At 40.9% G+C, this 27,657-nt stretch overlaps 1 protein-coding gene across 1 annotated transcript in view; it reads left to right on the forward strand.

The window, feature by feature from the left end:
- Positions 1–2,949: 2,949 nt before the first annotated feature.
- Positions 2,950–27,657, forward strand: part of nipal2 (NIPA like domain containing 2) — a 28,198-nt gene continuing 3,490 nt past the window's right edge. The window contains exons 1-8 of the mRNA XM_022753401.1: positions 2,950–3,204; positions 13,838–13,906; positions 14,931–15,099; positions 22,659–22,718; positions 24,001–24,122; positions 26,191–26,287; positions 26,576–26,711; positions 26,990–27,078. Coding sequence (XP_022609122.1) covers positions 3,124–3,204; positions 13,838–13,906; positions 14,931–15,099; positions 22,659–22,718; positions 24,001–24,122; positions 26,191–26,287; positions 26,576–26,711; positions 26,990–27,078 — 823 coding nt within the window. The 5' untranslated portion in view covers positions 2,950–3,123. The remainder of the gene's footprint in view (positions 3,205–13,837; positions 13,907–14,930; positions 15,100–22,658; positions 22,719–24,000; positions 24,123–26,190; positions 26,288–26,575; positions 26,712–26,989; positions 27,079–27,657) is intronic.

Below are 27,657 nucleotides of genomic sequence, written 5' to 3' on the forward strand. Positions count from 1 at the left end.
ACCTATGTCCATCTGACTGTAGTCTACGTGCTCGGCATGATGAGCACTAATTGGCTCTGATGTCATGTAACAGCAGCGATGACCTAAATACAGACGCAGCTCCCTGACAATAATTGGAACAATAAGATCTTGTGCTCGGTCTGCCCACACAAAGAAAATGGCACAGCATTGCATGGCTACTTGCAATTTATTTCTGTGCTTCAGCTTCATCTAGTTCTGACAGTCAGTTTTGACAGCTGGACCGCGGTGTCCTTCAGATTCAGTGTTAGTGTTAACACGCAGAGCTGTCTGTCCTCTACCCTCTGAGGATGAAAGGACTTCTAGCAGTGAGACATTGTTGACCTCTCTTTCTCTCTGTCTTCTTTTTATTTTGAATTGATGCTGTTCATCAAGGTTGTGCAGTTTCTCCAGAGCTTCAATAAACTGCAGCTGTACGCACAAGCACAGGGTGGTACAGGCCCCCTCCTGGAATCTGATTGGCCATGGTTTGCTGATACCAGAACCTCTGTAAGTGACTGTTAACATTTCTTTATGGAAAGTCAATCAAATGACCACAAAGAGATGCAAAACAACTACAGATGCAAAACGAGCACAAAGAGACATAAAACAATCTAATTCTGAATGATTTCTGAGAGGCTAGTCATGTAGAGAATATACTATAGTATACCTCAAGACTGAGTCAATATTAATCTAATCGAACCAGATTTTTAAAGTCTGAAGACATTTTTTATATGCAGATATAATATACATTATATATATGCATACATACGACAGTCGCAACAAGGTTGCAAAACTTACACAGTTTGAATCATTGTTTTGTTGACTGCTAATGACATGCTTAGCATGTGTCAAGGTCAGTGTGTCTAGCTAGCACAGGATGTTCTGTCATGGCTGATGACAGTTGCAAGTTATGTTGATTGTCCTAAAGCTAAGTAGCCAAATCAGAACAGGCCACACATCAGTATTCTTCAACATTTTTACTGCAAGACAGGCAAAATATACAGCTAAGTTTGTTCCATAGCTCAACAGATGCAACAATAATTGTTTATTTTCAAGTATAAGAGAATACTAACAAGTTATGTGGGGAAGAGAGCCCAATCGATAAATCAGTTCTAGTTGGTGGTCTTATAATATTTGCCTGCTCTGTTCATCATAAACAATAAAATAGATAAACTGTGTCTATTTTGATGCAGACCTTTGTTCTAAAGAAAACTTAGTAACTGTTCTTCAAAATAAGTAAATAATAGTGGGCTATAATATTATTTTAAAACAATGATTATTTTCATAATACTATGCTTACTGAGACAAAAAGCAAAATTTGTGAAATTGTATATATTTTTAATATGTTGCAACTGTCCCTGATCAGTGTTGATCAGGGTTGGCGTCAGTTGCAACATCTGAATTTTTCCATTCAAGTAAATATAGTGAATGATATGTCATATGTAATCATCTTTAAATGGTATGGGTAATTAGCAGACAGCTGTAAGTTTAATATATAAATGTTTGGTTGGTCTGGTCCAAATAGTCTCTAAGAGAAATGCAAAAAGCGTTGCAAGCATTTAAAAGAAAGAGGCAGCGCCATCTGTACAAGATAATTTTGTTTATGTTGAACACAAACAAGCTTTCATCATTCATGTATTCACAGTGAGGAAGCCGGTCTCACTTCATCCCTTTGACCGGGGACGTTCACACAGCTGGACCCATGCTGAATGGAGATCAGGTTCTGTCCTCCTCATGTGGCAGGCCTTGTTTGTCGTTGCTTGTTAGGATGACCTGTTTTTCATCTCCCTTTCAGCTGCTGATGAGGTTTCCAAAAGCAATGATGAGGAGTGGATGGGAATAAATTTGCAGATTCAAACAAATGAAGCACCTGTTTGTAGGTGAGCACATCCTCAGTCTAACAAGTGGTGGGACATCAAGTGACTCTCTTCAATCACACGTGTTGTCCAGACATCTGGAGACTGCCATCCATATTTCTCTGCCATCCTAAATGTGCCCAGCAGGTGGCAACTTGTTTAACATCATCTGGTCCAGTTAAGGGCGCCCTGACATGGTTTCTTGGGGAATCACCAAAAATGAGAAATGGTTTTATTTCCCCATCATTGAATTTATTAATTTAAACTAATTCCTGGATATTTTAATAGTAGGATTTACTCTCCATTAGGATCTTGACTAAACACACACGTACTCCATGACAGTGCTAAATAGGCTACACGCTTTCTACTAGATACTAGATAAAATGGCCTTGGCGTTTGCACTTGTCAAATTTCTGTCCATAAAGCTTATTCCAGCTACTGTATCAGACCCGGGAGGTTCAACACTCCTGCCAAGCAGAAAATTAAATTCATTTTCCATTCCAACCCAAACACTATAAATCTTGTGGCCATTGTGGCCATTTCATCCGACCTTGATACAGAATTCACAAGCAGGAGGCTCAACATGTGGGGAACAGATCCTTATGATATGACTCTGCATTTCAAACAACTGGTTCCTGTTCTTTTTCTATTTTACATCGATCAATAACAAACGACACGTGCTGCATCAAAATAAATGACTAGTTTAGTAAAGTTGCACCATGTATGTGCTTAAGTTTGCACCCAGTGCAACACTGTGTCGCTCACTGTGAAAGCAGCTGAATGGCACCTGTTCTCACATGGCTCCTTCAAGTGCACCTCGTAATGTCGTACATCACAGTAGCTGATCCTCACTGAATGTAAACAAAGTGGGTCTTGAAACAAAGTCCCGATGTGTTGATGCGGTGGATTGAAACCTTTTTCTCATCATAGAAGGTACCTTGATATTTTAATCATATAATTGTAAATAATTTCCCAAATAAAGTAATGAACACGGACAATAAGTAACTATAGGACATACAGTCCCCCGTGCGTGTTTACAACTTCGTTAATTGAAAGTCCGTTTTCCCGACCGCAAGTGAAGTCATCACAAACTCCTGATCCACTTCGCGACATTGAGGAACTTGTTCCCCTCCGAGTTTCCACTGAAGCGGCGGGGACGTGGGGGGCATGGGATGGGGTGAGGTGAACGACAGCGGACAAAGATGTGAAGAGAGTGGGAGCTGTGATCCAGAAGAATATTATTTCCTGCTTTCATGAGAAGGAAAACATGGCGAACTCAAGTTCTCCGCACGAGGCTCCTGATTTGACCTCCGCTCACCGGGCGGAGATCCTGGAAACCCCACTGCGGGTAAGTTTGTTTAAGTTTGTGGATCAGAGTGCGGGACGTACACGGTGTATGCAGTTCAGTCATTTCAGAGATATGTGGAAGATGTGTCAATGCATAATCATGTTAAGACCACTGTTGTTGACAACTTCGACCACATACTTCTTATTTGATGAGACTTACATCATCAAAGCGTTACAGTTATTTCAGATGTAAATTCATATGATAAAAGTCTAACATTTGGCCCACCATGTTAAGAATATAATTCATCCTTAAACTTTAATATGAAAACATGTCAGTAGGTCTATTTTGTATTTCTTGCTTACTCTATGTGATATAAATCATGTTGAACCTGTTTCCGTTGTTCAGCTTCACTGAACACTGAGCCAACACTGAGGAGAGATGAGGGTTTCTCTCTCTCTCTCTCTCTTTTTGAACTTTGAGGAACTTCCTTCCTTGAACTCCATCAAGAGCAAGAAGTTACACACTAATGCCCGAGACGAGATTAAGTTAGTGTCTGAAAACATATTGGGAATCAAAATGTAAGCCCAGCCTCTAAAGCTCTTTGGGTAATGAGCACTCAGTGCGGATGAGGAAGCCAGACAGCACAGAGATGTATGGGTGTTGGCACCTGTCAGAACTACTTTCCAAAGCGATCATGGCTAAATCATTGTGTTGAAAGGACTTTTACTTCTTTTGAACTTTTGACTTTGTAAAGTGCACCGTCTGAATCTGTGCATCAAGTTGAGTGTGTGCGTGTGTGTTGGTGTATGATAATGTAAAGTCTCTCCTTTTTGACTGAGTGTGTGTGTTTACTCGTTTCCTGCTGTGTGTGCGCGCCAGTCCTCTGCCCTCCCACTCTTATGCTAGAGACACATTCTCCTCATGCTCATCCTCCCCTGTCGGTGTGTTTCTCTCTTTCTGCCATGTTTCCTCTGTGTGACATTACCAGTGATGGGTCAGAGAGAGAGAGAGAGAGAGAGAGAGAGAGAGTGTATCTCCGGAGGAATGAGAGGCGTGAGTAATGAGTAATGGCTCATGGGTGGGCTGTGAGAGAATAGATCTACTGTAAGAGTCCTGAACAACTGGCTAATGGTCCCAGCTCCCCCTCTGTCCAAAGCTACCCACCATCCCAGAGAACATCCCGACATCCAGGGGACAATATCTGTCTGTCTCGCACTTTACTGCCTTCCACAGTTGAAAGTGTTTGCATTGGTGCGACTGTGAATGTGGATGTTACAGCAGTAGTCCATGTTTTGACAGCGTATCCCATCGGTTGCCCATTAGATAACTGGTTCATGGTGGATCCACGCACACAGTTTATCATGTACTATGTTTGGTAACAGTATTTATTTTAAGTATAAGCATTTTTTGGCCACTGCATGCAGTTATTTGAGAGAGTACAGTAGAGAGATGACGGGGAATAAAGGCAGATACTTCCATCAAAGGTCCCTCGGCTGATTTAAACTGGGGAGGTTTCACACCGTAAACCCCTCGTCAACTATCTTAAAATGTGACAAAATGAGCCCAAACGAAGACTTGAAGCAGCTCTAAAGTCAGTGGTGGAGAAAGTATTGAGATCTTTTACTCAAGTAAATGAGCTGCAAATACAGCAATGTAAAAATACCTCATTACAAGTCTCGCTGCCTTCAAAATCTTACTCGAGTAAAAGTAAAGAAGTGTTGTCAACAAAATATACTTGCAGAAAAAATGGCACTGTGAGAGTTACATCATTATACACTGTAATATGTAAGTGTTAATAATAATATATGAATGTTTAAGTAGCATTTTAATGCTGTAGCTTATATACATTTAGGTAGTTTAGTCTAGTTGTTCCCAACCACCGGCTCAGGCAGTCTGAGGGATTGTTAGGTCATAAATGGGACGGGACAGAAAAAAAAACAATGTTCTACACAGATCTGTTTACATTTGTTGACTTTTCTCTAGTCTTTGCTGCTTTTGTCAAATATTGGATGATCTGACCTCTCTGCGAACATTTTTGGATATCCCCTGAGACAGTTAAAAGATGACATGTCTCTTTTGCAGAACTGCTGAAATCTTAACTGAAACATGACAAGGGACCTTACCTAACCAGTGCCTTATTATGTATTAAGCTTATTATGTTTTTTAATGTTTTAATCTTAGCCTCAAAGGAAATTAGCTGTCAAATAAACATAGTGTGCAGAATTGTCTCTGAAATGTAGTCAGGTAGAAGGTATTTTTATTTTAGGCATTTGGTTTAATCTTTAATTTTTTTTAAAAAAAGCATTGCATTTCATGATATTATCATATACGTATTTAATTTAAGATTTTAATCTTGCTGTCAAATAAATGTAGCAGAGTTCTAAGTAAAACATTTCCCTCAGAAATTGAATGTAGTGAAATATGAGTTAAAGCGCAAGTATCTTAAAATCAAGTAGAATACCTGAGTAAATGTACTTAGTTACTGTCCATTAGTAACTAAAGCTGGTACATGATTTCACTGTGGTATGTAGTTAAGTCTTAAACAGTTTTGTAGCACTCTGTTTATATTTGTGCAGAATTTGCTGTTTCCATAGGAGGTGAAGGAGGTGGGTGATGAGAGGCTGCGCGGCTAAAAATAACTGTTTAGCAGCAACAAACTTGGCCACTGAACTACGCTGAGTTAATACATCAGATTTCTCCTGATAGCAGAGGGGGCTGAGGAAGATTATGTTAGTCAGTCCCTTCATATGACAGTCCAACACTTTGGCCCAGAGTAAGTCATTTCCACAGCTACTGACCAGATCTCCATGTAAACGCCCGAGGATATTCATGGTACCCAGAGGACGACAGCAAGTACGTTTGGTGAGCCCCCTGATCGCTCTCATAGTGCCATCATCAGGCCAAAATCTTTATGTTTTATACAAGATATATGAAATATTAATGTAAATATAATTTGCTGAGTACATTATAATGATACCATGGCCTTTCCTCTTCTTTACCGTACGACTTGTGAGACTCTAGAATAGCAAAGGATGCTGTTTATCCTTCCTGCTCACTGACAGTACATTAAACATTGCAGGCTGTTGTAGGTCTTGACCTGGATCATGGTCATGGCTCTGCTTCAGTCAACATGTGGTTTGAGGTCAAATGTGACAATCTGCTGCGGCCACATAGATGATTATTTGGGAATGTTCTTCTTGCTGAAATTCACTGGTTAGCTAATAATTAACATTATTTTATGTAGCTGAAATTGGGATCTCAACATAAATAGTCCATATGTTTTGTGTCTGTCTGTCCATCCTTGTCCTTCTTTCTTTCTCCTCCATCTTTGTCCCTGAGCTGACTCCTCCTCATACCCATGCTTCTCCTGTACGCACCACCCCTGAGCTGAAAGTCAAGGGCTTCATCCAGAGATCAGCCCATCCCCGGGAGGGACAGATCCCCATTGTCAGTGGACACAAAGGGCCACGCTGTCTGTCTGTCTGTCCTCCTGTTGGTCAGTGTCCCAGTGAGGAGGAGGATCAGTGCTGTCAGTCTCCCCGTCAGCTCTCAGGCCCATTCAACTTTTATTACTTCAGCTCTAGTATGAATTCATTCAGGCTGGAGATGTACACTTGCCGTTTGTAGCAGCTAAGCGTGCATTAAAGTTTTGATTACAGTTCGCTTTGTGCAAGTACACACTGTGACAAATTTCTCAGAAGAGTTGTGTGTGCGCAGAGATGTACATTTGCCTTCATGAGGGTGATGTGAGGTCAGCTGTAGGGAACAGGTCTCATGTAAGTTCAACATGTAAGCTCACAGTCAGAATATCAGTTTGGTTTCAGGTAAAACACAACTCTAATAGTACAGTAGTAATTTGTGTGTGAGCATGAATCTTTGTGTGCGTTCAGGGTTTGATGCTCAGCGCGGTCCTTTGATACACCGAATAACAAGAAAAGGAAATCAAATCGACTTTATCTCTGACATTTATTTAAAGGATTTTTCTGAATAGACTGTCTGCAGTTTAATGTGGAAGAGGCAGAACTGCAGGAATTCCACCACAGGATGGTAAACTTAGAGAAACCGCAGCCTTTATTGTGCCTTGATGATGAATGTGCTCACAGTGCACAGAGTTTGTGCTCACTTTTTGTGTTTGTTGATACTGATTTTCAAACTCATTCAACTCCTGCAGCCTTTTATGTGCCGAGTAAAAGAACACGAGGAACTTTCTTTGATCTGTCGTCTATAGTTTCTTCACAATCAGTATCAGTGTCAGGTTAAATAATCCAATGACCTCAGATTTTCACTGTAATTTTGCTGTTTGTTAAGACTAAAAAAAAAAAAACGATCCAAGCTGTTCAGAGTCTCTATCACCGTGTCCTGTGCCGTTTGCCAGTTAGACTGTCGGTTCTTTGGTCTCAATTGTTCTCTGGTGACATTTTGTAGAACTGAATCCCTCCTTTGTATCAAATTAATTACATTTTGAAAAAGCTAAAAGAAAGCTGGAGTGTAATCAGCTTCCCTCTGTGTCTGGCCTGGAACAACCTTTCAATTACAGAAGACTTCATCAAATGCAAGAGTGAGAGAGTTGAAGGAAAAGTCCACTTTAAATCATCCGGATAACCGGCCAAACACAGATGTAGTGGTGGAGGACGCACATAGATCTTACACAGGTACAGTTCTGTACATTGTGATTTACTTAAGTGCATTTACCCCAAATAAGAACAAGAAGGACAAGACATTAATCAGTGTCTTTTTAACAATCCCATTTCATATGTTCAGTATTTCTCACTGTGTGTAAGTCATTTTTTTCGTACATAGATAGATGACAGTGTCTGTGAAAAAGTCCAGATCAGATGGGTTTCTCTGAAGTCAGCATTTGATAACAATCTTTTTCTGTTTTTACATGAAGCCATAATAATCTTCAGAAGATAAATATATAGAAACCTTTACACAAAATAAAGAGGGATATCAAAACATCAATACTAAACCCCAAATCACTGATATTAAACTGAATATATGGACAGTACCAAAATATGTGGGCACGGCACTATAGTGCTGATCCACACTTCCTCCAGCAAGAGCATTGGGTCACAGTTAATTCACCACTAGATGCAACTCTACAGCAGGAGGTAATGCTGTGTTAGGTCAGCTGTCTATATCTGCGATCTTACACAACTGTTGAATGAAGTTTGAATCAAGCTGGTCAACTTACTAGTTCCAGCTCAATATGTAGCAGGAACTAAGACCCTGTTGATTCTGTGATGGAGCGTCTCTCGCTGTATCAGGACGTCCCATCACTGCATGGTGAGGTTTAATAGATTAAAAATCGTCAGTAATGTAAAACATCATCAGAGTAGTGAAGGCCACAGTACAGTGCAACACAGGGAGCCTTGTGTTGTGACGCCTCTTGCTTTCCCTGGGTAAAGTGTGTAATGTTTGCTAAGTAAGCTGACAAGCCAAAGGCACTCCCAGTGTACCGGCCTCGCCTGTACTGGCCTTGTTTGCTCTTCCTGTGACAGGAAAACTCTCTCTCTCTCTCTCTCTCTCTCTCTCTCCCTCTCTCCTGCTTCCTTTCTCTCACACTGCTGAGTGGATTTCTCTCCCTCGCTGGGTACAGCATTAGGCTCCTGCTGTCAGTGTGAGGTGCTTGATTCCTGCTGTGACCACATATTCTGACAATGCTTGCGCTCTCTCTTTTCACCAGCTCTGACACAACAAACAAAGAAACAAAGAAACAAACAAAAAAAAAAGAATAATTTTTACTGTAATTAGGCTGAATTCATTTGCTGGCAGCTTATTCTGAAATGAATGAATCCAATAAAAGGTGAGATGAATCCCTCCTCACACTCCAAATTTCTACATCTCCTGTGTGAAGTGTGTGGAATAAACTGTCCTCAGGCTGTACATCCACCACCTCGTACTCCTAATACACTGTTTCTCACACACAGACAAACACACACAGTCAAACACCTCTTTCTGCCCCCTGGCCCCTCTCAGTATTAACCAGCAGCCTCCTCGTGTCAGCTCAGTAACAGCAACGCAACAGGCCACTTACACTCTGTCCTATAAAGCTTGACAAGTTTATTGATCTTGGTTTAGTGAACAGACCACAGCTGGCCTGAAGGATGACGCCATCTGTCTGATCATGAATTACCGCTGAGCTGTAGTCATCTCTTATACAGTCGGGCCCACCACACTCTCTCTCTCTCTCTCTCTCCCTCTCTCTCTCTCTCTCTCTCTCTCTCTCTCTCTCTCTCTCTCTGTCTGTCTGTTTCCACCTTTGAGGATGGAGTCCATCATCTCACACCCACACACACAAACATGCACTTTTTACCTTCATGTGATATCAGTCCCCAAGGAATCTCCGCATCAAGCCGCACATCTGCTCCCCAGCTTCTCCTAAATCCTGTTTACCTCTCATACACTGCAGTCGTCACACATATATAGACAAACACACACACACACACACACACTGGAGTCGAAACCCTGTTTACCTCTGGTGCGGTGTCCTCCCTGCTGCAGTGTGCTACAGGTCAGTGGACTCATCAGACTTGGTGTCAAGCTAAATGTGAAGAGGAGATAGAGGTGGACTGTGAAATAGAGGAGAGGACTGGACTGTATGTGGTGACTTTGGATTTAAAATCACCCATAAATCCACTTGGCTTAAATTCTTTATAAGGCTGGTGAGGAGATGATGAGTTGTGTTATGCAATAAAGAGGAGTGGATTTACTTTAAAGTGGGCTGTTGGATAGAATTATGCTGTGTGATGATCAGATAAGTCAAAACTACTTGAAAATGGGCTGCTGGTTTAAAGAAAGCAGCAGCTACTTTTTCACTTCTGCTGTGTGTTTAGGAGAGAGGAGGGGGACGTCCGTCTCTCTTTTCTTTTGTGCATGTTTTGCTTCCATCACTGTATCACCAAGCATCCAGCCTCAGGCCACCCTGAGGTAGCCAGGATGTCAGGATGAGAAATGTAGACAATCGGTTTTGAGCGATGGGTGCTATCAATTTGGTTTTATTATGATTTGCATGTCAGCGAAGAATGACTGCAAATGGACTATAATTGACCTCCAAAGTAAGATGCAAATGTGGGTCATAGAAATTTTCTGGACAACAACGGCCAACCACTTTGGGTTTTATTAAACCTTATGTTAAACTTTATGTTTTTGTTTCATTTAGATTTTTTGTGGTTGCACTATTTTCAGTTACACAAGCAGTATGTGTCTCTAGGAATATCAATGAAATAACTCAGCAACTATTAAATAGATTGGTCTGAAACATTGTACACACACTCACGCCCCCTCTCAGGATGACTTGTAATAACTCTGGTGAACCCTGATTTTCCTCTCTTGGCATCATCAACTCAGATTTACAATATCTTTTTGTTTGGTTTGTGACCAAATACTTGCAAAACTGAACCAACAAAATTCCTATCAGCCTCAGCTGTACTTTCATTTTCAGTGCTAATTAGCAAATGTTTGCATGCTAAGAGGTTAAACTAACATGATGAACATTACCGTGCTAAACATCAGCATGTTAGCATTGATAGCATGTCAGCATCCTGGCATTAGTATTTATTTAAAAAGCATCACTGGGCCTGCGTATGCCTCTCAGAGCTGCTGCTGTAAACTCTGAGTCCTGTTATTTATTGTGTCTTTATTGTTAAATGTCTTTTAGCAACTAAATCCTTTAGTCTAAGACATTTCCAGGACATTTTTTCTCCTAAGGGAGGCGACAATGTAACATTGACATTGATGACAGATTGTAAATTGGACATTTATTGAGCCTAAAAATGCAAATGTGGATCTTACAATCACGTCTGAGTAAATTTATGTACAATATCAGTCAATGTAGTATTGTGTTGCCACATTAGTTTCACTTATGTTTACACTGATTTTTTTGAGGGGAAATACGTGTACATGTAGGGAACTGATAATGTGCTGCTATGAACTGATGTAAAACTACATAGATATCACATGAAGATGGTGAAGGGCAGCAGCCCGGGGAAACTGGAGATATTCATAAAGTGCAAATGTTGATTTAGATGATCCAAAGCCATCAGTGAGTATAAATGAGGTTATTTTAGTGTATCTTAATATTTGAAAAGGACCAATGAAAATAAAGGTTTGTTCAAAGACCCAAGTGTCTGAAGTAGTAGTCTATAGTAAGTAAGGAAATAACTGATAGTCTGTGTTGCCTATGAAAATCAGTACAAAGTACATATTAGACAATTACAAAGTACATGTAGTTGCGATGTGAGATGTGTGATGCTCCATGCACACAGTTCCAATCTCATATTTTCCGGCCTGATAAAACACCTGCAGGTGAGACCCTGTTATACTGTTGTTCTCATCAAAAGACAGCTTATTAAACTGTAGAAATGTACCATCATCATTTTGTCTGGTGATCCTCTGTTCACTTCACCGCACTTTCTGAGGCTGAGCAGAGGGTTTCTCTTGTCCAGAGACTGTTTTTTTGGTTTTTGGTGAATGACTCTAAGAGCGAGCTCTAACAACAGCGCTTCCCCTTCGCTGCTGTGAAGAGATGTTCTCTCATGTTTCCACTGATGATGTTCAGTAACGTGCTCTGACAGAGTGATAGGAGACCTCTGGATTGTGTGACAGTGATCATCTGTGGTGTTTGGAGACCAGAGGAATTCATTTACGCTCCATTCATTCTGGCATCATTTGACCACAGTGCTGTTATCTCATTGTCAACAATATCAGATGGATGTTATTGACAATAACCCACTGCCTGCTTTATCTCACAGAATGGACCGCTGAACCTGAGGAGAGCACACTCCACATGTCAACACTGTCGCTCACTCTCTCTACTCTCCTTGACTTTTTTTTAATCTATTGTTGCTGTTTCCTCTTTTCCATCTTTCTTTTAAACTCTAATCCCTCACACTCATCCTCTGGCGCACTCCTCTCCGATGCTTCGCCTCTTATCCTTTTGTTTTACCTCTCGTCACTGTTCATCCCCTTTCTTCTTCTCCCCACCCTCCATCTCTCTCCTGATGCTCTTTCAAGGGATAAACACTTGGATGTGCTTGGCTGTTGTTACTTCTTTTACAGTGATTGAGTGTCTTTCTTTAGATTTTCATTATTCACGTTCCACCCCCACTGTGTGCTTTCATTTCTTTGTAAACTTTGTCCGCCCACAGCCGCCGGTATGTTTATAACCTAAAATTAAATTTCCTCTTGGCAGTAATTTTCCAAGCATATGGGGGGAAGCAGCCCTGTGTATTCTTGAAACACTTAGACCAAATGGATCCTGTTTCTCCTTCCATCAGTTAAACACCAATTATACATGTGTGCTGTTGGCTACGAAAACATATCTATTATCTTTCGGTGGTATTATGACATTATGTAAGTTTTAATGATATGATACAAGGCATTTTTGTGGCTCTATAGGAACGTCAGTGAGTCCACCACTCACCACCATTCAGACTGAATTGTCTTAACAGCTACTGGATGGATTGTCATCTAAATTTGTACAGACATTTATGGTCCCCAGATTAAGAAGCCCTACTGACTTTGGTGATCCTTTAACTTTCCATGTAGCATTCTTGTCTCCTGGTGGTCAGCCTCCTCCTAAGGGTCTGGAGCATGACCACTGTATTACTGCACAGTAACAATGCAAAACCAAACCAAGCCAAACCAAACGCATCCCATCTACCCAGTGCTGCGCATATGTATCACTGGACTATAACAAAACAAAGAAACAAACCAAACACACACTTCCACCTCCCCAGTACTGCCCCACCCCCAACCAACCTGTTTTTGCCTACGCCCTAAAAAACCATCAATACCTCTCTCTCCCTCTCAATAAATCAAAATATGAATCTGTAACAATAAGAAAAAGCAGTCAGTTGTTTTGTCCTTCTGTAGTATTGCATGTCTGTTACGTTATGTCATGTCATGCTATAATATGCTAGGTTATGTTCTGTAAAACTTTTCCAAGTTGCACCCTCACCAAATAAACCCCATACTGTGGTTCATGACCAGATTCCCACCAGCCTCTCTTGCACTTGTTGAAATGTTAGCATGCTAGCACACTAAAGCAAGATGGTGAACATTTTAAAGATTTTCCTGCCAACCATCAATATCCTAGTGTTGTCACTGTGAGCATGTGAGCATGCTGACGTTAGCATTTAGCTGGGTCTTTGTACAACCTTACACAGCTGCAAGCATGACTGTAGGCTGACCTCAGTCTTTCCCACATTACCAGCTCCTACAACAATGCAGGCTACACTACCAAAACTTGCATATGTGTATGTTTGTGTGTCCAAAGGTGTGAACCAACCTGCATCCAGAACTTTGTGAGGTGTCGTATATCGTGGGAGAGACGTGGTGACGGAGTGTTTGTGCTTTTGTGTATGTGTGTTAAACGTCAGTGTTTTCTGCAATTTACTGTGAGTGTGTGAGAACTGAGAGTTTGATACTCCTTTATATATGTTATAAATCTTTAAAGCTTCTGGTCCACACACACACACACACACACACACACACACACACACACACACACACAATATAGTGCCTTTGAACAGAGCACCAATGGAACAATGCTCTCTGTGGTTGTCATGGCAGTGACAGATGTGACAGCTGGAGGGAGGACTTTCAGGGAGTATTATGGGGTGTTTATAATTGTTGTGTGACAAGTAGAGCGTCACCTAATCTTCCGTCTGTTTACTGTTTGTTTCTTCAGACCTACGTCCTGGGAATCATCATCGCTATATGTGGGAATGTCCTCATCAGCATCTCACTCAACATACAGGTAAGAGGCGCTGGTATCCAGGTGTGCAGCAGGCGCTCAGCACACAGCGGGCACTTGACGCCTATAAAGACTCAGTTTTACGCTCTCGGAGTTTTGCTACACTGCTTTTCTCCTGACAGTTTGCTCTCTCTTTAGCAAACTCTGGATGTGTTCATCAGGACTTTAGTGAATGTACACTGAGGCACTGACTGTGTGATCTGCTGACACATTCACAGCAGGCTTTACGCAGCAGATGGCAGAAATGTGCTCTGCCTTTCATTCTAATAAAGCCTATTTTAATTCAAATGAACAAAAGTGAATGTTTAAACATCATGAATATATTTCAATTTAACACAATACACTTGTCCAATTATAAATTCAAACAACACATTTTTAGCACTTTGTATCTGCACCTGTTTATCATACTAATTATGGTCTATCAGTGTATATACACCCCAGATGCCGTACGAGCGCTATTTCAAGTGGAGTGTTTGAGCTACATGCTGTTAAATAATCAATCCGAGTCATTAAGAGAATGTGTGTAATTCATTAACCACCAGCATACACATACTCTCTTGCATTTACCAGCCTGAGAGGCTTTAGAGACTGTGGTCTAAAAACATACCTGCCTAACATGAGCATCAGTGATTCACCAGAATTATGTGTGGAGCTAAATTACACTGTCAGAAAACGCAGCAGCAGGTGCAGTAACTGGGGCTTTAGTGGCAGCAACATGCAGACAGACTGAGAGGGCGAGACAGCCTCAAGCAAATGTGAAAACGTGTTGGAAAATACTGATGTTTTACGAGGCTGTGTGAGCTCACAGACATGGAACTGGTAACGATTAGGAAGTATACATTTGCGTTTGCCTTGTACAGCTTCCCACCTCATTGATTTGCTTAAGTGGAGCCACGCCTCTTCTGAGATTAAATGCTAATCAGCAGAGTGTTATGGTGTGTTTAAAATTGTGCAACAGCCATTGTAATGCTTTATTATCTTTTAAATTGCTTATTTTTCCAGCTCTGTGTATTTGTCTCCCTGACAGAAATATGCCCACGTCCGTCAGTCTCAGCGTGGCTCCAAGCCCTACTACACCTCCCTGACGTGGTGGTGCGGTGTGGTTCTCATGGGCATCGGGGAACTGGGGAACTTTGCTGCCTATGGCTTTGCCCCAGCATCGCTCATAGCCCCTCTGGGCTGTGTGTCTGTCATAGGTAAGGGCTACCCCTCTTTTCTCTCATACATTATCCCTGCATGAAGGCAGGATGAAAGGTTGTTTCCTTGGGGAATGACAGACGGTGTTGCCATGTGAAGTGTGCTCTTTTTCTCCTGATCCTGTCATAAACAGGCCTCTTCATGCCAGGTGTTTAATTTAAGTGCTGAAAAACTGACTGGTTTTACTTTGGAGTGTGAGATCTGAAAAAAAAAAGAAACTCTCACTCAAATGTGTTATGGGTGCAACTGCAGAATGGGAGTTGTACAGTGCAGATACTATACATTTCTTAAGATCAGGAAATGACAGTAACAGGTTTTTATAGATATTGTTACTCCTAAGAGTAGCAGGGGGCGTTGTTGCGGTCTGAAGCTTTCAGTTTCACTTAAAACTCTCATCAGGGTTTCAATCATATTCCTTTCATATTTGAGGCAGCAGTCTGTCTTGGTGTTATTGGGAGATTTTCTGAATACAGTTTTGTAATGATCCTTTCTGTAATCTTTATTGGAAATGTATTCCGTATCAATGCCATAAAAATACATACTGATATCTATATCTACAGTTTACTGGAAAAATAAATCCTGAAAAGATCTCTCAAAATCAGGAAGGCTCTAACCCAACAGGTTTGTTAGTCACAAAATGGAATCTATTGATTTGTGTACATGGACACAAATTTTTCAATTTTTTCATGACACTCGATTTTCACACGTATAGTACTGGCGGGCGCACAAACCACAGGACCCGGGTTTCACACCCAGAGTCGCATCCAGATCCTGTGTTCAGGTTTAGGCAACAAAAGCACTTTGGTTAAAGTTGGGAAAAGATGGTGGTTTTGGTTAAATTGAAACAAACACGTTGTGTTTGAAGTCACCGTGAACATTTTCTGTATTAAACCAGACTAGGATCTTTCCCTGGCCTTAACCAAGTGCTGTGAGGGGTTAAACACAACCATAAAGAAGTTTAATGATGCTGTAGTCACAACAAGTCGATATTTTACTGACGGAAAAGGAAAAGAAAAGGAACATGTGTGTCCGTGTACACAATTCAATACATTGCATTGAAGAACTGCCATGTGACTGGATTGGTTTATAACAATATGGGATTGCAAAAAGATATCCTACTAATGAGTTCATGTCCAGATTAAGTGAACATAAGTGAATTAAGTGAAACTGATAAAATGAAGCATGCTGTTGAATTAGACTTCTGGAATAAAGTTATTATTAATGGTAGTTGATTTGCCAAAATCAACAGTTGGGTACATTCTAATAAAAAAGCAGGTTTGGCTAGAAAATCATTTGCCTGGTGAAGAAAAACCTCTTTATGACTGTACAGCAAGTTAAGATGTTTTCCAGGACATGGGCAGACATGTTTCTTTGTCAATGTTAAAGAGAAGACTTCAACACAAGTTGCAAACTCCTGGTAAGCAACAACACTGAGGCCTGGTTGCAGGTTGCAAAAATTTACAAAAAGAAACTGGTGGAGTTCTGCAACAAAGTTTAATGGAAACAAAAATCAACCTCTATCAAAATGATGGAAAGACGAAAGTTTGGAGAAAAAAACAAACAAATAGTTAATGACCCAAACTACCGCACCTCATCTGTCAAACACGGTGGTGGTTCTGTTGTGGCTCAGGTGGAACTGGCACACTGGCATTTATTAATCACATACAGAAGCAGCAGGATGAATGCAGAGGTATACAGGAGAAGTGCGTGTGTGTGTCCAGATTCAGCCAAATGCATCCAAACTCGTTAGACATCGAACATTTTATCATTCAGCAGAACAACGATCTGACACATGAATCAACCAGCAATCAACCAAAGAGTTTTTCAGGGTGAAGAGCTGCAACATCCTTGACTGGCTAGAGAGCATCACCAGGGAAGATACAAAGTGTGGACAATGACAATGGGTCAAGTCACTGACTGCAAAGGCTTTTCCACAGAATCTAAAATATGATGATTTAGTTCAATTTCATGTGTATCTGTTACTTTTGAACCCCGAAACTCTGGGCACAATCTCCTGCGCAGTTCTTACTCTGTTGGTGTATTGGATCAAATTAAAGTTGAGAATTGACATTTTGATGTTGTATCCATTATTTTATTTCAAATTGAATGCTACCTTTTTGGCTTGTGACCCCTAAACCAACAAATTGTCTACCTCTGTTGATCTTGAGTCTTCCAGTTGAATATGTTTACCAGATTGAACAAAGACATATTTAGAGGCCCAAATATGTAAAACCATTTAGTAATTTAAAAGCAAATTTTAAAGGAACACCTAAAGAAATAATGTTAAGTAATGTTATAAATGTTAATCATTTTATGGCCCTTAGAAAGGTGCTGACCCGCAGATTAGGAACCACTGAACAATATACAATGTACAACAATATATATATATATATATATATATAATACATATACATATATATTATATATAAGATATATTATTATATATATATATATATATGATCAAAATAGATATTGGGACATCCTACTTCTTAAAGGCGAATTTGCCATCAGCAAATAGAAGCCCTCCTTGAACAGGACCTGAAATTGTTTACATGACGTTGGGAGCATTAGGTGTTGACGTGATGTGTTCATGTTCTATCTCTGTCACAACAGCAGCCTCAGTGATGCAGTTGAGTAATCCCCTGGCACACCTGCTATTAGCTGTGTCTCCCTGACACCTCTGCCTGCTCCTGAATTAAATGAAACTGAAAGCTTGACACTGCAACAACGCCTCTGTCTGTTTTTGGTGTAACTCTGCCCTCAGATGTTGTTTAAAGATATGGACACAACACGGGTTTAAAAGCACAGGGACGTGGGAATGGACTACATTAATGAAGTTCTGTATCTGGTAATACTGTTTCCATCCCGTGCATCACAGCTACACATCTACCCGCTGACAGGTCTTCACCTTATTCAGTGGAGTCTCTCACGCTCGCAGAAACATGCTTTAAAAAAGATTTCCCACTGTTGCTTTGAGAATACGGTAAACAAATCTGATACCAGACGAAGACCTTATGATCACAGCGGGTCAGTGCCAGTGCAGGAAGTGTTTTCATCTATTCTTCCAATTCCTAGTTTCGTGGACCCAGAGGATGATCTCCATCTCTGTTCTTCAAATTTTATAGTTGATTCACGAGGTCCACTTCCTCCTGACATTGTGAATACAACAGTCAGTCGGAATTAAAGCTGCCGTGAACTAAGCTGGATTCATTAGCCAATCAAAACAAAGCCTGCCTGGTTGCTACAGCTGGCAGCTGCTCAGTGCAAACACTCTAAACACAGGTTAAATATTGAACAGGTTTACTTCTAACCTCCCGCCACACATCACTCACTGCGCTGGAGGTGGTGGTGAGTCATGGATATTAATGAGAGCTATTACCCCAACGCTTTAAACGATTTTCCTATAGTGATGTCTCTTAAGTGGATGAATGGTTCGAATAAAGCAGTGAACCAAACTGCAAATCATGTTAAGAAGGCTGCGCCTCTGTTGTTGTACTTGTTTCAGTGAGCAGTTTACTTTATAAAACGCTTCTATCACAATAACAGGATTCAGCACTGTGTTCTATTGAAAGCAGTAACCTCTCAACGCTGTGTCAGTGTGTCTAAGGCTGACATTATAATGACTCTCTTTAAAGCCACAGGTATTAACAATTACTCCGCTCATTTCCATTTTACTATCATTATTATCCTTATAAAAACCACTGACAGCTAGAGGCTTGTGTTGAATTGGAGTGTGCAAGAATAATATGCAGCTCAAATGTGCTGAAGGAGAGTCTTGAAGAATTAATGAAGCCAGAGATGAAGAGGTGATAGGGCGGGAGAGGAAGGTAAAGGAGAGGAAGATGTCTGCGGCCATGACACGGTCTGTCATCCTCCGAGCTAATAAGTGGAGTTGAGGGGGGAAATGTGCAGGTTGCTGTCTGTCATCGAGACTCCACCTCTCACCTCATGCTGAGTCACATTGTACGCAAATGTGAAAACACAACGCGCACACACAAAGAGTGCATAACGTAGTAGTGGTGTGCAAAAACAGCCGTGTCGAACACACACACACACACACACACACACACACCCCTCCTGCGGCGTTGTTGTGCCTGTTTTCCAAGAGCTGTGTGAAGGCTCTTCGGGTGGGGGTGGGGGCGATGGTGGGTGGGTAGACAGCAGGAGGCCTTGGGTGAGTAAATATGATGTGGGTTGAAGTGGTAGGGTGGTGTGAAGAGAGGAGGAAAAAGGAGGTTGGATGCTGAAAGGACAAGAGGTTGAGGTGAGAGGAGAGGAGAGGAGAGAGGATCTGAATGAAATGAGACAACGGGGAGAGACATATACAGAGTGGAAAGCAGGAGCAGAGGAGGGAAGGGACAGGATCGGGGAGAGCTGACGATGATGCTGCCGTCCCCCTGTCCCTGCATGTCACGCTGGCACCCCGACGCTCCGTGGAGAGCAATTACTACTGTCCCCGTCCACAGAGCACATCGGCCTCTATTAGGGATGACAGCATCATCCCAGATGCTGTTGTATAGAGCAGAGAATCACCTCTCCCATTAGATACCATGTCATCACATGCAAAAGAGGATGGAGGCTGGCATGGTGAAAAAAAACAGACAAACTAGATTCACACACTGCATCAGCATCACTCGCAGATGTCAGACCTGTGTGAAGCCAGTTCCAATACATCTTAGGTTTTAATTCAAATAGGTAAATTGGAAAATCCTTAAAACAAGAAGCCATACCGTGGTGGTTATGGTTGAATTTCACAAAGCAGACTAGGACTATAAATTTTAAACATCTAATACATCTCAAAGCTCCTGTACAGCACGTCACTACAGCTTGTCAGTTGTGACATTGTGAACATACAATATGTGCAACATGATAATGGTTCTTACTTTTGAGTTTCTCTGGGAGATGACAACCAGACTCTCTGCTTTGATCTGTTCATGTCTGAAAGAATGTTTGACACGGTGTGTTTCCCCACAGAGAAGTGCCCATTACTACACAACTGACAAAGAGCACGTAGAGGGGCAGCGCTGATCTTCTGCACACACACACACACACACACACACACACACACACACACACACACACACACACACACCTCCATAAACACGCAGGGGCAGTGACAGAGCTGCGTACCCCAGAGGTTCCTGTTGCCACATTTCTCATTTTATCAAGCCGTGTGAATATGACTTTGTATGAAGTTGCTATGGTTACTTGTTAGATCCAGCCGGTCCCAGAGGCGAAGGCGAGTCCTAAGTGTGTATACGAACATGCTCGCAGTATGAAATATTTAACGACTCCTGTTTCATCAGAATACCAACGAGAGTCTTTATAAACTTCCAGTTTGACTGTAACATCCCTGCGGCATCATGCACATCCATGTGTCCTCTGTCCTCTGAAAGACTCTCCAGCAGCATCATGTTGTATATAGTCACAGTCACTGAGCATAATGGTTTATAGTAAAGCTTTTCACGGCTTGGCTTTATTAGCTTTAGAGTCAGTGTTCAACATCCTGAGAGCCTGTCTGTCATGCCACCTCGGCGCTGTGACTCTGTGTGTCTCTGACATATCGAGCTGTTTATGCTCTGCGGCTAATCTCCTTATGATGATGCCAGAGTCTCCACACAAACTCAAACTGCCTGTCTGTTTCTTTTTAGTAATTTCCAGCGATTTCTCTGTTCAGTTAGACCTGCCTGTGTCTGAGTGCCATCGCCTGCACACCTGTCTGTCTCTCAGTCTGTCTGGCAGTCGAGTCCAGTATCTCCCAGCAAGCACAGCTGCTACATCTGGCTCTGCTGAGATACTGGTGGGACTGTATGACAACATAGCTCCAAAAATGATGCAAAATTTGCTTCTCTGTGATGTTGTTAAGTATTAACGACGTCCAACATGGCAGCCTCAGTGTAAACTGGCCTCCTCTCTGTGACAGGCTGCAGCCACTTGCATGTGTGTTTGCCGCCCCATCAGTCTGTCTGCTGCCTGTTGTCTTCTCGTTTGTTGTTCTGTCTCAGGCAGTTAGTCCACCTGTGTGGCCATCCATCTGTGTATCGGCCTGTTTATCAGCATGTCTGCATGTCTGCATGTCTGCGTCGCATATCTGCCTGTGTCGCCATCCGTCTCTGTGACAGCCAAATGCTGCATGTTTATTCGTCTCCCTCGGTTCGGCGCATATCCCAGGGAAACATTAAGAAGACTAATCTGAGGCTTAGCTCATGTGAAGCTGATTGCTTTTCAGCGTCACAGTTTTTGACAATGATATTGATGAATTGGTTCATGAAAAATGTGGCATGGAATAGCATTTTGCTGTAATTTGATGCTGATGTTATGAAGTCCTAATGAGCTCCATTTATCTTAGCACGCTGACAGATTATATTATACTGATCAATATATACATGTCAAGCTTTGTGTGTGTGTCAAGTTTATTTATGCGGACATACATTTATGTGACTATATATGACTGTGTGCACATGTGAGTGACAGAGTGTGTGTGTGTGTGTGTGTGTGTGTGTGTGTGTGTGTGTGTGTGTGTGTGTGTGTGTGCGTGTGTTTGTGTGTGTGTGTGTAGCTGCATATAATTTGTGTGTACCTTCAATATGATGTTCTCACATCGGTAAAATCTGATGACTCCTCATCCAATCAAAGTGAACATGTATAGAGCCAGCACCGTGTCTTTGTGTTTGCAACATTATAGATGTCATTTTTATTTTCATCAAGTCAAGACTCAGACCTTGCTTCTGATTAAACCAGAATATCAGGTTACAAAACATGGCTGAACACTAATTATGTTTTTTATCATCAGGAGATGAGCATTGATTCTGTTGTTACTGTGATGAACAGAGAGCAAATTGCTTTTACTCTGCAATTCAAATTATATTACATCAGGACTGTTTTAAATGAACCTTCTTACAGTGGATTCAGAAAGTATTCAGACCACTTGAATTTTTTTTTCACATTTTGATATGTTGAAAACGGAATTTTATAATTTTTTGCAAATATATTAAAAAGGAAAAACTGAAATATTACATAGACATAAGTATTCAGACCCTTTGCTATGACATTGAAATTTAGCTCAAGTGCCTCCTATTTCTGTTGATCATTTTTGAGATGTTTCTACACTCTCGTCCACCTGCGGTAAATACGGCTGATTGGACATGATTTGAAAAGGCACCTGTCTGTATAAGGTCTTCCATTTAAGAATTATGGAGGTGCTTTTGGGGAATTGTTTTTGTATCCTTCCACAGATCCTCACATCAGTCCCTCCCTCCTCATGGCTTGGTTCTGACATGTATTGTCAGCTGTGAGACGTTATATAGACAAGTGTCTGAATACTTATGTCAATGTGATATTTCAGTTTTTCCTTTTTAATAAATTTGAAAAAAAAATCTAAAATTCTGTTTAGGCTTTGTCATTATGGGGTGTTGAGTGTAGATTGATGATGTAAATTGAAGGGGTCTGAATACTTTCTGAACTGTATAACTGTGTTAGAGTTCAGATTTTATTAAGATGGACTGCAGCATGTCTTGATTGTCAGTGAAATTAACAGGAATATATTTTCACTTTGCAGCCAGTGCTGTCATCTCTGTGATCTTCCTCAAGGAGACGTTGCGGGCCTCTGACATTGTGGGTAAGTAAACACTCAGGATCATAGCACCCGAGGACCTTAGGTGTCCTCTCACTTTGCTGCTTTGACTTGAGAAGTTACATCCTCAGTTTAGAGATATCAAACTGATTCTGTACGGAAAAAAAAAAAAAATCCTGTTTGACTCCAATCTCAGTTTGTCTTAACTTCCTTGTATCTGGCAGTGGAAGAAAAGGCACAATCTATTCAACAGACCTATCTCATTATATTGTTTTATGAAAAGCTATTGTTTGTCAAAACAATTTGTAGAGTCTGCTGCTAAATGGCACGATTGTGATGGTCGCTACAATGATGATAATTACAACTGCTAGACTGGAAATTCATATCAGCATCACACACATCGCTGCATATTGTTGGTTTCCGGGATAAATCATCAACATGTTCTGCCAGTTTTGTTATTGTCTTGTAATTGCTGGGTGACATTATCAACCACATATTGGAAACATTTAATTGTATGAATGTTTTATTTATAAAGGGGGGGATTGCTGCGAGCAGGCAGTTCCCTGGTTGTAAAGGTTTATTCAAACCAGCAACAGAATTAAGAATCAAAATGACAAAGAAAAGATGAAAACTACACACCACAGCTTGTTGCCGACTTTCAATGAATAAGGTAAAATGCGAGTCCAAGAGTATCTCACATTTTTCTGCAGTGCAAAGAAACTACAAGCTGTTCATTCTTAAATCAGAGTTTCTAAAGACTGACTTTGAAGTAGTAAATGTTGTACGTTGTTCATGCCTGTAGAAAGGACATCTACATGATGTCCAGTGAATATGTTCCTCTAACATATGGTGTGATATCACTAATAATGAAATCAATGTTACTTTGATATAGGGGGAATGTCAGGGACATGACAGTCATGGACATGACAGTCATAAGTGGCAGAAATGTAGTAATAAAGTAGTTTTTTGACCTTTTTCAATTAAACACTTTATATTTCTAAAAAACATTTAATTTTAAATTGTATTTTATTTCTTTCTCATTTAATTAATAATATAGCCAGACATTTCTTGAAATTAAAAAAAAGACTAGAAAGCCACTTTAAACAATCACCTTCTTTATGATTATTTATCTATATATTTACTGTCCAGAGCTGTAAAATAGAAAAAAATAGGCAAGTTAAAATCATGTGAAACTTATAAGGTAGAAACAGGATGGTCACATTTACCAGCACCAATAGTTACAATGTAAGATGAGCCAGAGGGAAACTAATACAAAAACCATTTCACTACAGTCTCACCACTCCTGCTCTCCTGCTTTCTTCTATAGGTGGAACCCTGGCAATAACAGGAACATATCTCCTGGTGACCTTTGCCCCCCACACTTCCACACACATCACAGCCCATCTGGTCCAGTACTATATCGTCAGCTGGCACTTCCTGCTTTACCTTGTATGTAATTCCATAACGCTCTCAGTCTGAGTCCAGTAATACTGTGTCTAGTATGTGTAAGCATGTTTTCTTGGAACTACTGTTTCTGAGTCCAAATGCGTAACTGTATTAGGCTTTTAGCAGCTCACCACTGAAATGCTGTCAAATGCGTCACTGCAGCTCGTGTGCTGCAGTTAGGAAGCCCCATCCCCGCCTTTAGCTTCCCTGTAGAGAGGAGCAAGAGAAGGACCATTCTTAACTATATATCTTCAGTAAAAGAGTTGAAATACAGTTGATGAACTCAGAGAATGATGTAATCAATCCTTGCACCCATGACAGAGCTCGGGTATGTCTTGGTATTCTACCTCATATGGTTGAGCTCAGTCCTCTGTCCGTTAAAACTAAGATTGTCTGTTTTTTTCGCCAAAAAAAAAAACTGCCCCCACCTCATGGTCTGCAAGTGCATTAACACTCACCATGTGCTCTCCTACTCCAATTTTGCCTCAGGCAGGGATGGCATAAACATAGCCGTTACCATAGCGACCGATCTGGAACAAAGTACAGAGCTGAAACAAAGTGCTTTCCTCAAATCCTACACATCACAAAAATGTAAATGTTAGCTCCGAATGTGAACACTAGTCTTTGTCGAAAACACACCGTAGACATATCTGAAGGAGGATTTCAGCAGCAGAAGGCTGTATCTATCCTGCTGCTTCTCCATCACTGCCAGGACTCCCATGATAGCAGCAGACTGAGACAAGGAAGCTGAACCAGGTTAAACTTCTCTGGTAGAAATACAGTGCTTTGTGTATTTCAAGAGTGAGTACTAAAGAGAAGTGTAACACCTGTGATCTGTTAGTCATGAAACTACTATCTGTAGTCTGTTGCATGTCTGACATATATACATTTTTGTCCTGTATTTACTTTTATAAACATTATATGTACAAAATAACTCTGAAAAAATAATCTACTAAAATAATGTTTACCACAAACTAAACACTAGAATATAGTCACACCAAATCTCTTTTCAAATCCTAAATATTCCATTTACTGTTTTTGGAACAGCTGATTAGCTGCACATAATCCATCAAACCAGGCAGAGATCAACCTAAAAGGACAACAGCTAGCAGCTCATCAGGTGTGCTAGCCAGCGGTGTCATCATTATTCAGGGCACAACATTTCCCTCAACCATATTTCACATTCCACCCCTGAATCTAGTCCTATTTACCGAACTGGTGCAAACACACTCAGAGGCAAAAAAAAAAAGAAGCATCTATTGCATGAAAAACAAAAGAAAAATATTCAACCAGACATTAAGAAAACACAGATGGATGGATAGACAAACACATGCTTTCAAATTGAGATAGTCCTGCTGCCTGCGGCTGCAGTGATTGATGATGTGAAAAAGGGTACGCTGTTTACCACCTCTGGCAATGCATTGTGAATACTCATCAGCCTGCAGAGAACAACCTCCATCAAGAATGGGATTAACTGTAGGTGGTGATTAATCAGAGGAAAGTGAAATATCCATCACTGTCTTCCCATTATTTCCAGAGGTCATACTATTATCAGACGATTTCATCTGGAAGGACTCAGGCTATTATTCATTCACATTGTGCACAGTGTTAAATGGTATACCATCATGAATGGCTCAGGTCTTCCTAAAAAGACTAATTAAATCTTGAAATAATCCCTCTGTTTAGCATATTATCGAAACACACTGACGATTTTTCAGACATTTAGAGGTGAGCTTGCCCTTTTTTCCTCAATCCTACTTTTGTTCTGTATCTGTTAGAGCTCTGTAGTGTTACATCAGAGGTCCTTGAACCGCTGAATGGCATTGGGCTCACATGGGCAGCCCTGGGCCCTTGTCATTAAAGACCGGCAATTCATTTCATTTTTCCGCCGTGGTCATTTGTTTGAATTAAAAGACGCTGCTCTCTGCCTGCATACAACGCTTTGTTATATAGATAAAATGCTCAGGAAAAGTACAACTGGAGAGCAATTCAGATTTTCATTTTCTGAGGAAATGGCATCTGCATTAATGATTTGTGTAACCCCTCTCCCTCTCTCACGCTCTCTCAACAGTTTATAGAGGTCATCGTCTTTTGCATCCTGCTCTATCTGTACAAGAGGAGGAACCTGAAGCACATTGTCATTGTGATGTTGCTGGTGGCTCTGCTCGGTATGAACAAGTGGAAGCTGTCTGTTTGAGGGCAGAGGCTATGGATTCAACCATTTTAGGTAGTCAGAGGTGGCTTTGTTGCCTGGCTACGAAAAATGGACCCATGCTCTGTCATCATTTCTGTGAAGAGCAGAGTAGAGAACGATGGAAGAAAAATAATTCACTACAACTCACTGAGAGATAATTAACCATCCCCACAAATCAGCACCAACCAGTCAGGAAGTTCTTCATTGTTACAAGTTGTACGACTGAGCGCTGAAGTGATCTGTTGCCTCTGTGTTTCTGCAGCCTCTCTGACTGTCATCTCAGTCAAAGCCGTGTCAGGGATGATCACAGAGTCGATAAAAGGCCAGCTGCAGCTCATCTACCCCATCTTCTACGTAATGCTTGTCGTCATGGTCGCCTCCTGTGCCTTCCAGATCAAGTTAGTCAAGGTTTTCTCTCTCTGTTTATGTGCACCTTCTTTTCTCTCTTTCATGCGCTTTCTTTTAATTCCTGAAATCTCTGTTCGCCACAGTCTAGATTCAATTTTCACTTTCCAGTACCTGAACAAACTAAAGAAAATAATATATTGGACATGGTGACATTGTACCTGCAGCACACCTCCAGTATTATGATGGATGAATAGGCTGTTTCACAGTGTCTCTGTAACCAAGGTCATTGTATTCACTGCATCTTAAATCTTTTTCTCTTCTCTCTCAGATTTCTCAATCAGGCAATGAAAATGTTCGATGCCACAGAGGTGGTTCCCATCAACTTTGTGTTTTTCACCGCCAGTGCCATTGTTGCAGGTTTGTCAATAACACATCTGTCACTTCCTGTGGCTTAAACTTTACTTATTGCATTTTCACATTTAAAGGATGAGACAAATGATACTTATACTGATACTTTTTTTTTTTACTACTAATTTGAATACTATTTTTCTTATTGTCAACAAATCCCACAAAAAGACCAAAACCAACAATGAAATTGATTCAGGTGTCTCCTGCACAGCTTGATATACAGCATCTTACTGAGCCACAGAGACACACAATGTCACTGGGTGACATCTTCCTTTGAACGCTGCTGTATGTAGTTCATTTTGAGTTGAACTTCCATCATTGTCTTGCTCAAATATTAGCAAACCAAATATGTATTAATCTGCCACTGGAAATGGCCTCCAACAAATGTATATTGTAATTCATTCATGAGAAGTGTTTGACAACTATAGTGCTAAGTGGTTTTAGGAAATCACTGAGCCTTTCACAAGAGTCAGTCATGCTAGCTGTTCTGTGAAGTTGTGACTGTATAGAGGATCTTTGGTTTTGTTATAGCTTATAGCTATAGCTTGTGATTTCAGCAAAACTCTGCCATGACAGCCAAAGAGAGAG

The sequence above is a fragment of the Seriola dumerili genome, unplaced genomic scaffold (assembly GCF_002260705.1).
Source record: "Seriola dumerili isolate Sdu_G_001 unplaced genomic scaffold, Sdu_1.0 BDQW01000191.1, whole genome shotgun sequence".
Lineage (NCBI taxonomy): Eukaryota > Metazoa > Chordata > Actinopteri > Carangiformes > Carangidae > Seriola > Seriola dumerili.